Genomic DNA, 12,261 nt, shown 5'->3' with positions numbered 1-12,261 from the left:
ATCTCTAGCGTTTCTTCTTGGTCCTTAGGATTTCTGTCTCTCTGCTTACATTGCCCATCTGTTCTTGCATGCTGTCTACTTTATCCATTAGGGCCCTTAGCATATTAATGATAGATTTTTAAAAATTTCTGGTATGACAATTGCAAGATCTTTGCCTTGTCTGGTTCTGATGCTTACTCTGTCTCTTCATACTGTATTTTTTGCATTTTAGTATGTCTTGTAATTTTTTTTTTTTTTTCGATAGCCAGATAAGATGTACCTAGTAAAAGGAACTGCTGTAAATGGGCCTTTAGTAATGTCATGGGGAGGGGAAATGTTCTATAATAGGTTTCGTTCAGTCTTTTAGTGAGCCTGTGCCCTGGACTGTGAACGTCACAAATGTTTTGCAGGGTTGTTTTGTTTTTACTCCCCTCTTAGGTGGGACAGGATGGCTAGCATGAGATGCAACTTGACATTTTTATTTCAGTGGAAAGCTAGAGCTGGCTGGAGTTGGGTATTTCCCTTTCCCCAGGTCAGATAAAACCTCAGCAGATCAGGTTCTGGTTATATAGCTTCTCCTAAGGGCAGGCCTTGCTAAGAAAAACAAAGTGCTTTGGCCTATTTCAAAATGGTTCCTTTTCCTCTCCCTCTGCCAGAAGCACAAGAGATTTTCTTCAGTGTTTACTGTGAGAATTGGTCAAGCTCCCAGAGGTAAAACTCACAAAAATATGGGGGCCCCTCATGCCTGAGTTCCCCTGGTGTTTTTAACACTTAAAGAATTATCCACACTGAGCCTTCAGCAATTTGTCACTTGCAGTATAGGTTTTCCTACCCAGGCACTGGTCTCACAGAGGTTTCCACTCATGAGTTTTTTGCTGGGAGTAATATGTAACTCCCTGTATTCGTGTGTCTGTCTCTCTGATCCTGGGAGTAGTGATTTTTCTCGGTGTCCTCACCTCTCTTAGGAATCCAAGAGTTGTTGATTTTTTAGTCTGTTCAGCTTTTTACTTGTTAGAATGGTGTGATGACTTCCAATTTCCTTATGTGCAGAACCAGAAATGAAGTCCTTGTTCAGTTTTTAGCATGATAAACCTAACATTTAGGAACAGTATAACTCAATTAACCTGATTTACTTGCCATTGTAATTGACTGATAGGTTTTCCTTTCCTGTTTCCACTGTTGCATATTTATATTTAAAAATATACCAATGATTAAAAGATTATTACCTGCTACAGTTGCTTGAGAGAAAAAATGGTTATTTTCAGCACGTGAAGGGAAGCTAATACTTGTTCTGTATTCCAGATGGTTACACTAGAACAAATGGATAAAAATTATAAAAGGGCAGATTTTGGCATCAGTATAAGAAAAAAATGTTCTGTTGCTCTATCCAAGGATGGGATAGCTTCTCTTGGCAAGTTCTGACTTCTCCTGTGTTAGAGTTATCATAATTTAGAAGGCCCTCAGGATGCTATCCTTGGGATGGATCCTTTCCTTACTAAATTATGTAACTCTTTGAAGTTAATAATTGTAAGAATTTCAGGCCGGGCGCGGTGGCTCATGCCTGTAATCCTAGCACTCTGGGAGGCCGAGGTGGGCGGATCGTTTGAGCTCAGGAGTTCGAGTCCAGCCTGAGCAAGAGCGAGACCCCATCTCTACTAAAAATAGAAAGAAATTATATGAACAGCTAAAAATATATATAGAAAAAAATTAGCCGGGCATGGTGGCGCATGCCTGTAGTCCCAGCTACTCGGGAGGCTGAGACAGGAGGATCGCTTGAGCTCAGGAGTTTGAGGTTGCTGTGAGCTAGGCTGACGCCACGGCACTCACTCTAGCCTGGGCAACAGAGTGAGACTCTGTCTCAAAAAAAAATAAAAAAAAAAAAAAATTAAAAAAAAAAAAAAAAGAATTTCAGGAAATGTTAGATAGTTTAAAGCAATGTTTCCTCATTTTTTGGACTTGTGGATAAGGGTGAGAAGATGTATTCCCAGTGTCTTAGCTGTTGGAGGAGACAGTTTTGCCTCTGGCTTTTTGCAAAGGTAATACTAACTATAGTAATTTTCATATATTAATACTTTTAGTCATTTATGTCTGCTCACGAGAATCACAGATTATATTAAAGACATAATTACATATCAGATTTTTATAGGTGGTTAGTTTTGACATAATACTAAAATCTTGTATGTACCCAATGTTTCTGGCTTGTTGCTTAAGTATTTTTTATGCGTATTCACAAATAAATCACAGGAAATATTGTCAGCTGTACTCCCACTCCCAATTTCTTTTTTAAATTTTCAGAAAGGCAGATAAGATGATAAAAGTTACATTTTTACAATTAATCTCTGAATGGTATGGAAACTGGATTAGAAGGGAAGACGATATAAGCATGAGGAATCTGTTGTATAGCTTTTGCCATAATTTAAATGTAAGGTAGAAGAACAATTGAAATGTGGTGGTGGTTGATAGAATAAAAAGAAGGAAGAGATGTCAGAAACATTGGAAAGGAGTAAATAACTTCTTGGCCAGTTTAAGATGGGAGATCAGGGAGAGGAAAAAGTCAAAGATAATTTTTACAGAGAGATTTTCCATAAGGTGGAAAAGAACTTTTAAAGGAACAGTAATCACTCACAGTTTGCCTTAACTGCCTTTTGTTTTCATTGCCTTTTCAAGGTTGTTATCAAGAAGCTTGGCCAGTCATTAACTGTAATAATCATTGTTTCTGAACAGTTATGGATAGAGAAGATAAATGAAGATACAATTAGACATTTGTTTTAAGATTCTGGTCAGCGTCCAGCCTTCTGAATGATTTTAATTGGAAAGAGCTGCTTGTTTGAAGCAGCCTTGAGGAATAGAGATAACGGGAGGAACTAAAAGTTTCTTTAGGTCCATGCTGCCTGGTATGCCGTTATACACCTGTGACCCTCCTTTCATACAGTCCTTTTACAGTTTCTTTTTCTTTTTTCTTTCTCCCTGTCCTCTTGCTGTTTTGCTTCATAGGGCTAATGGTAGGGGTAATAAGCAATACTACCTAGAATTAGGACATGACCAGACATACAGTCGATGTTCAGTAAACATTGGTTGGATCCCCCTTTTCCTGAGTACTGTTAGCAGCAACAACCTGGTTTTTCTTCAAAACAGTTTATTCACATACATATTTATTTTTTAATATAGAAAAATAATTCTCAAAAGCTTATGTGGCAGGGACTGCTAGGCACTTGAGATATAGTTGCAAGCAAGATTGTTCCCCTTGCTCTCCTGTAGCTTCAGAACCTTCATAGAATTTTGGTTCATGTTACAAATGCTCACCTTTTTTTTTTACTGTCTCATTTTGGAGTGAAAACATTGGAAATTCTTATATACAGATAATGGTCTAGTCCAGAGTATATGACAAGTCATTCAAAATAAAGAGTTTAGGTAAGACAAATGTTGGGAAATTACAGGTTAGGTAAGTGGAAAGTTAGTGTATTAAGAATTGAGGGTTTATCTTTAAAGTGACCATTAGGTGTTGGGAAACATATTCTAAGAATATACGTATGATAACAAAGCGGCCTGTTGAGTTATATTTGGCATTATTAAGCTTGTACTGAGAACCCCCTTAATTTATTATAGTTTACTACTCTTACATGACTAAAAAATAGTTTCTTCAGGGGTTTATTTGTTTGAGTTTTTATTATGTAATAATGTTAGATAGAATTATGTTAATATATATCATTACTGCTTTTTATAGTAATATAAGCAAAGCAAATTCTCCCAGCCTATTAAATGATTTCACGTCATTCACACTAAATAAAAGAAAGAGGGACATAATTTCCAATATTTGTAAAACACTTTGTGAGTTGAACATTTCTATATAGAATATCTAATTTAATTATTAATATAGCTATGAAAGGTAATTGTTTCTACTTTAAAAATGAACAAATCTTGGATTATAAAAGTAATGCAGTAAAACCCACATAATAAAAATTTATTAGACAGACTAATGTGTGAATTAAACATTTTCTTGGGCTAACCACATAACTTTCACATGATTAGTCCATAAAAATTATTTATGCTAAATAAATAACTTTTAATTATAGCTGTTACTATTTATTGAGTAGCCATTATGGGCTAGGCACTGTGCTAAGGAAGTTACATCTCACATTTTGCAACAGTGTTTTCAGGATAGGTAAATGTTTCCACTTTAGATTGAGAAAATGGATGCCCCTGAGGTTAAGTGACTTAGCCAAGGCTAAGGTTTATGGGTGAATAAGCTAGATTTGAATGCAGTTCTTTTTCATTCTAAGGTGTTTATTTTTTCCATTACTCTCAAATGGCACCTATATGGCAACAGTTTTTGCTCATTAATTTACTATATGTACTTGAACTCAAATTTATTTAAAAATTAGTTTTGTGCTGTATATTTATTGACAAGTAAAGATAATAGCAATATAGTTTATTTTAGTAAGTTATAAAGCAGTATATGTTGAAGTCATTTTTAAATTAAATGTTTACACACATACAAACATAAATGTGTGTGAACGTGTGCACATACACAGAGAAATTGAGCCAGGAAATAAATGCGTGAATGAATTAATAAATATAGTTTATATGATAGCTTTCTCTTGATATTTCTGTATATGTATTCTGTATATATATGTGTATTTCATATATTTTATTTATTGCATTGCTCATAGTATATTGACACATAAAGAGCTTTATGATATAATGCTAATTTTTTGTTCAGCTGCAATTAGCATAAAACATTATGCTACAATTAGCATAGTACATTAAAAATATATTTTAGGCATACGTTTATCTATTCATTTGATAATTGTATGTACCTACTACCTCTAAACAAGATATAGCATATTTTCATCCTCTTTCCTAAATTCTTCTGCCTGTTTCCAGTTGGTTACTTTGTCTCCCAGCAATCACTATCTAATTTATATCATCATGTATTGCTTTTGCTTATATTTGAATTGCATAGAGATGGAATGATACATACTCTTTGGCCTAGCTTTTTTATCTTAACGTTTTTTAAGATACATCCATGTTGTGTGTATCAGTAGTTTTTTTTTTTTTTTTAATTTTTGATTAGTATTCCAATATGTAGATACACCACAATTTGTCCTTACTTCCGTTGATGAACATTTGAGTTGTTTTCAGTTTGGGGCTATTATGAATAAGGCATAAGGCTGCTACAAATATTCTTGTACAAGTATATTTGTGGGCATATATTTCTGAGAGTGGAATTGCAGAATTAAAATATAGATAGATATATGTTGCCTGCAGTTCTCTAAAGTGGTTGTAACATTTTATGCTTTTCCAACAGTGTGTGAGAATTCCAGTTGTTTTATATCCTCTCCAACATTTGGTGTTTTCAGTCTTTTTGATGTTAGTCATTCTTATAGGTGTGGTTTTAATTTGCATTTCCCCATTGATTAATGATGTTAGGTACCTTTTCTCATCTTTATTGGCCTCTCCCTTATCTTCTTTTATGTTCACATCTTTTCAAATCTTTTACCCATTTTAAACTGGGTTATTTTATCATTAATTTGTAGATGATTTTTATATGTTCTTTATTAAAGTCTTGTCAGATATTTGTATTGTGAATGTTTTTTCCTATTTTGTGTATTATTTATTCATTTTTTTAATTTTTATTTTTAAATTTCCTTTCCATTGTTTAGAGACAGGGTCTCGTTTGTCACCTGGGCTGAAATGGAGTGGCACGTTCATAGCTCACTGCAGCCTTGAACTCCTGCACTCAAGTGTGGGCCACCATGCCTGGATAAGTTTTAAAAATTTTTTGGATATGAGTCTCACACTATGTTGCCCAGGCTGGTTGGTCTTGAATTCTTGGCCTCAGGTAGTCCTCTTGCTTCAGCCTTCTGAGTAGCTGGAATTGCAAGCTTGAGCCATCTTATCCAGTCATTTTCTTAATTGTCTTTTGATGAACAGAACTTGTACATTTTGATGAAACCAAATATGTATATTTTTTCTTTTATGGTTTTATTTTTTACTTAATTTGTTTTATTTGGTATATTGGTGGTTTATATATTTTAATACTGTTTTTGTAAAGTACTACATCTGAAAAAATTCTTTTTTTAAAAATCTTTTTTTAATTTTTAAAAATTCTGAATTATGGGTACATAATAGTTGTATGTATCTATAGGGTACGTATGTTTTGATACAGGCATACAATGTGAATTAATCAAATCAGCATAATTGGGGTATCCATCACCTTAGGCATTTGTCATTTCTTTGCTTTAGGAATATTCTAATTCTACTCTTTTAGTTATGAAAAATTTTTTTAAATCATCACTATAAAAGTGATGCAGAAAAAATATTTAATGACATCAAATGGAGAAGCTAGGCTGTAAATCTGTGTGTGTGTGTGTGTGTAAAAAGTCCTCTTTTCTGACTTATTCTGGACTGATAATTAATAAAGGATTATTCTGAATTGGAATTGCTACGGAATGATATATCTATAGAAAGTTTAGAATTTTGAAATTTTTTGAGCTAACACTTTTGTGTTTATTTCTTAATATTTTATAGTGTGGACTCTGAGTATGGGTTTGATAATGGGAGCTCCATATGATCTGTCTTTCATATTTCATTGGTGTAATTTATTAATGTATGATTTTCATTTTGTTTTCAAGTAGAGTGAAAAGTTAGATGTTTGTGATGCAGTCTGTATGGCTTCCAGTTTTTATGGCTTTTATGTGTTAATATTTTCTACACTTGCTTTCTGTTGTACAACATCATAGTTGCAACAGAGACCTTATGAGCCTGCAAAGTCTAAAATAATTTCTGTCTGGTCCTGTACAGAAAATGTTTGCCAGCCCCTAATCTAGCAGCTAAAGAAGAAACCAAGAATTTTTCATTTCACTACCAGGGGAAATTTAACTTGAAATATCAGGTTAAAGTTTCCCATATCAGCATTGTACTACATGAACGTTAGATAGTAGTTCAATGTCTACAATGCCTCTGATACTATTTTAAGTTGATCTGGGAGGAAATATGTTTTGTCTTTCAACAATGACATTATAAAGACACTTTGAAATACTTCTGTAGTTGGGGGTTCTTGGTAATTAATTGTATAAAGGAGAAAGAGATGAGGAAAAGTAAAGAGAAATGCTGGTGCATTTTGATATGGGCAAACATTTGATCCAATGATGGAATATCAACACCTCTCAGTTTTAAAATTGTGTGCATGGGGTTTGTTGTTGTCAATTTTCTTTCACTTTTATGCAAAGTATATGAGAGAGGGAGCTGTCTTGCTCATTGCTGTATTTCCAGTACCTAAAACAGAGCCTAATCATAATAGACATTCAATTAATACTTGCCGAATAAATAAACTCAAATATGAGGGACTTCATCTTAACTATTATTGGTCCTGTTAGATCATTAGACAGTAGTACTCATATTGTCATTTTAGTAAAACTTTTTGGTGCCTGACATCCTAATGATAAATTGAAGCAAAATGTTTAGGGTATGCATTTCCATTAGGTAAATTTCACACTGGCTTCAGTGTGTGAAGGATCCTTAACCCTGACTTTGTAAATTGCCATAGGTCCTAAATTGTCTTAAGGGTTACTATGAAATTTTTATAAACTAATCAAATGTTTTTAAATCATTTTAACATCATTGAGTTGCTTATAATTTTTCTTCTTCAATCTCCCCAGATACATGCTATAATAACATAAAGGTATTATTAAATACTAACAGTGACCTTTTCATTGCCCCTTGTAATTCTTTTTAATGGATCTGATCTCACCCGATGATGGCCTGTTTTCTTTCCACTTTGAAGATAACTCCAAAGAATCACTAATTATAAAGACATACGCTAAACCACTGAAGATTGAACTTCATTCACATTAAAAATATTTATTAATCTAAAATTCATGGGAGGTGCTGTGAAATCAAATGAATGATCTCAGCATGTATTGAATAACAACTTTAAACTGAATGGAAATAGCTGGGATAAGTATTGTGCTTAATGGTTTGACACGTAATTGGTTGTCACGGCCAACTCCCAGTATGACAGGATGAAGTAAGGTAGGTAGGTGCAAGCTAAATGTAAAGCAGGACAATAAAAACAGTTTAATTTGGTGAGGAAAACACTAATTCAGAAGAAATAGTTCCTTGGGTTTCTATTAACAGATAAAAATCTCAAAGGAAGTCATAATGGCTCTAAAACTAAAATGTCAACATGGCAATGTTTTTTTTTTTTTTTTTTTCAGATTATGCTTTTGTTTTATTTAAAACAAAAATAATGTTAAATGTATTAATAGAAGAATAGTTTATAGAGACCTGAGAAAATTGACATTGTATTCCAGGGGTGACAAGCTATTGTCTACAGGGACATATCTGGCCCATGGTTTGTTTTTGTAAAGCAAGTGAACTAAAAATGGTTTTTACACTTTTAAAGCGGGTTTTTCCTTTTCATTGCTTTATATGTTGCTCCACTGTCTTCTGTTGTGCCTTGTTTCTGACAAGAAATCTGCTATTATCCTTTTCTTTGCTCTTGTCTTTGTAAGTTGTCTTTTTTTTTTTTTTAATCTGGCTACTTTTTAGATTTTCTCTATCAGTGGTTTTGAGCAATTTGATTATGATGTGCCTTGGTCTAGTTTTCTTCATGTTTCTTGCTTGGGATTTGTTGAGCTTTGATTTACTGGCTTATTGTTTTCTTCAAATTTGGAAAGTTTTCATTCATTATTTCTTTAAGTAATTGTTGTATTTCCCAGCTGTTTCTTCTCTTTGGGGTCTCCAGTTGTACATATGTTAAGCCGCTTGAAGTCCCACAGCTCACTGATGGGGTTAAGTCCCAATAAATCCATCATAAGCTGAAAATATCATATGTTGAAAATGCATTTAATATCCCTAACCTAGTGAACATCATAGCTTAGCCTAGCCTACCTTAAACATACTCAGAGCACTTACATTAGCCTACAATTGGGCAAAATCATATAACATAAAGCCTACATTAAGTGTTCAATATCTATGGTAATCTATTGAATACTATACTGAAAGTGAAAAATGAATTGATTATATGGCTAAAGTACAGTTTCTAGTGCATATGCATTGCTTTTGCACCTTTATAAATTTGAAAAAATCTTTTTTTTTTTATTTCAGCATTTTATGGGCATACAAAAGTTTAGGTTATGTATATTGCCCATGGACTTGAAAAATTCTTAACTTAAACCGTTGTAAGTCAGGGATTATCTGTATGTTTTATCCAGTTTTTTGGTTGATTCAAACAGGATGGTATATTTGGTCCCTGTTGCTACATTTGTAACCAGAAGTGAAAGTTGGGATGCTGAGATTTGTCTTAGTCTTTTTTGTGCTGCTGTAACAGAGTACCTGAGACTGTGTAATTTATAAAGAAAAGAGATTTATTTCTTATAGTTCTGGAGGCAGGGAAGTCCAAGGTCAAGAGGCCTACATCTGGCAAGGACCTTCTTGCGGAGTCATCGCATGTAAGGAGAGAGAGAAGGAAGGAGTGGGGACAAGGGGGAGAGAGAAAATGCTTGAGCACAGTGGGGGATGGCACATGCAAGAGGGAGCTGAACTCACTTTTATCACAAACTCACTTTTATTATAAGGAACCCAGTCCTCTTCTCTATGACAACCTTAATTCATTCATGAGGGTAGAGTTTTCATAACCTAATTGCCTCTTGAAAGTCCTACCTCTCAACACGGTTGCATTGCGGATTAAGTTTCTAACACATGAACTTTGGGGGGACACATTTAAGCCATAGCAAGATTTAAGATTTTGTGGTTGAGTAATTCCAGGTGATGATACAGAGTTGGAGCATAGGTATGGGAGTAGAGATGTGAAGGTAATTGGATGAGTTATCCGCATGTCCTTTGAAATCACTTAAATGAATGGATTTGGGATGAATGGTAGGACTTTAAACCAAGAGCTGAAGTTGTGAAGTTTTAGTACTCCATGTTTTATGTGTTTGATTAGAAAAATCCTCTTAAAATTGTGTGAAAGTGTCTTGTCTTTCTTCCTAGATCCTTCTGATAACTTAAGAGAGATTCTCCAAAATGTGGCCAAATTGCAAGGAGTATCAAATATGAGAAAGCTAGGCCATTTGAATAACTTTACTAAGGTAAGTAACTTGAAGCTTTATTATTGTTTAAAATTCACTGTTCCTTAACCATACTTACTAGGTATTTCTTAACCATCATTAAAAAGAAATTCTTGTGTATACAGTGTTAATACTTTTCTCTACTGCTTCCATGGATTCATTCTGTTTTTTAAATTTAGAAATGTATTTGAGTAATAGAAGAATTATATGCTTATTGTAGAAAATTTGGTAGATTCAGAAAAGAATGAAGAAAGAAAATCACTGAGAAGTTCACATTTCAGTCTTTTATTCATATAATCATGTATTTGTTTTGCCTTTTTCTACTTATTTTGCTTGATAATAAATATGGGCATACATCAGAGACATCGGGCATACATCAGAGACATCAATTCTAGACCACTGCAATAAAGTGAATATTGCAATAATGTGAGTCACATGAATTACCTGATTTTCCTGTGTATGTAGAAGTTATATTTACGTTATACTGTAGTCTATTAAGTGTGCAGTAGCATTATGTGTTAAAAAACAATGTATGTACCTTAATTTAAAATACTGATTAGAAATGCTAACGATCATCTGAGCCTTCTGCATGTTATATATTTTTTTGCTGGTGGAGGATCTTGCCTCAGTGTTAATAGCTGCTGACTGATCAGGGTGGTGGTTACTGAAGGTTGGGGTAGGTGTGGTAATTTGTTAAAATAAGACAACAATGAAGTTCACCACATTGATTCTTCCTTTCATGAAAGATTTCTCTGTAATGTGTGATGTTGTTTGATAGCATTTTACTCACAGTAGAACTTCTTTTAAAATCATTCTTTTCAAACCCTGTTGCTGCTTTATCAGCTAAGTTTAAGTCCTTTATTGTCATTTCAACATTGTTTATGACATCTTCACCAGGAGTAGATTCCATCTCAAAAAATAACTTTTTTTCGCTTATCCATAAGAGGAACCTCCTCATCCATGAAAGTTTTATTATGAGATTGCAGTAATTCAGTTGCATTTTCAGTCTCCACTTCTAAATCTAGTTCTCTGGCTATTTCCACCACATCTGCAGTGAGTTCCTCCACTGAAGTGTTGAACCCCTCGAAGTCATCCATAAGGATTGGAATCTTCTTCCAAACTCCTGTTAAGATTGATATTTTGACCTCCTCCCATGAATCAGGCATGTTCTTGATGGCATCTAGAATAGTGAAGCTATTTCAGAAGGCTTTCAGTTTACTTTGCCAGGATCCATCAGAGGAATCACTATCTATGGCAGCTATAGTGTTAGAAAATGTGTTTGTTAAATAATAAGACTTGAAAGTTGAAATGCCTTCTTGATCCATGGGCTGCAGAATGGAAGTTGTATTAGCAGGCATGAAAACAACATTAATCTCTTAGTATCTCCCCATCAAAGCCCTTGGGTGAATAGGTGCACTGTCAGTGAACAGTAATATTTTGAATGCAATCTTTTTTGCTGAGCAATAAGTCTCAAAAGAGGGCTTAAAGTATTTGATAAATCATGCCATTAACAGATGTACTGTCCTTAGGCTTCGTTGTTCCATTTATAGAGCACAGAGTATATTTAGCATAATTCTTAAGGGCCCTAGGATTTTCATGGTAAAATAAAATAGTAAAAGAGAATCAGCTTCAAGTTAAAGTTACAAAGTCACCAGCCAGCTACATTAGCCCGTACCAAGAGAGTCAGCCTGTCCTTTGAAGCCAGACATTAACTTCTTTCTATCTGTGAAAGTGCTAGATGGTGTCTTCTTCCAGTTGCGGGCTGTTTTGTCTGTATTGAAAGTCTGTTGTTTAGCCACTTTCATTAGTTATCTTAGCTAGATCTTCTGTAGAACTTACTGCAGCTTTTCCATCAGTACTTGCTGCTTCACCTTACCCTTTTATGTTCTAGAGACAACTTCTTTTCTTAAACCTCATGAACCAACTTCTCCTAGCTTCCAACTTGTCCTTTGAAGCTTTCTCACCTTTTAGCCTTCATTGAATTGAAGAAAGAGAGTTAGGACCTAACTCTGAGTCAGGCTTTGGTTTAAGGAAATGTTATAGCTATTTTGATCTTCTGTCTAGACCACTAAAACTTTCTCCATACCAGTAATGAGGCTGTTTCACCTTCCTATCATTCATGTGTTCATTGGAGTGGCACTTTTAATATCTTTCAAGAACTTTTCTTTTGCATTCACAACTTGGCTAACAGTTTGGCATAAGAAAGGTA

General features: G+C 34.2%; 1 protein-coding gene across 1 annotated transcript in view; it reads left to right on the top strand.

Annotated features, from left to right (window-relative positions):
• Positions 1-12,261, top strand: part of LOC138398015 (rapamycin-insensitive companion of mTOR-like) — a 72,740-nt gene that overhangs the window by 33,434 nt on the left and 27,045 nt on the right. The window contains exon 2 of the mRNA XM_069492228.1: positions 9,976-10,073. Within this exon, the coding sequence (XP_069348329.1) occupies positions 9,976-10,073 (98 nt within the window). The remainder of the gene's footprint in view (positions 1-9,975; positions 10,074-12,261) is intronic.

The sequence above is a fragment of the Eulemur rufifrons genome, chromosome 17 (genome assembly GCF_041146395.1).
Source record: "Eulemur rufifrons isolate Redbay chromosome 17, OSU_ERuf_1, whole genome shotgun sequence".
Classification (NCBI taxonomy): Eukaryota; Metazoa; Chordata; class Mammalia; order Primates; family Lemuridae; genus Eulemur; species Eulemur rufifrons.
This window is presented reverse-complemented; position numbering and strand designations above follow the sequence as displayed.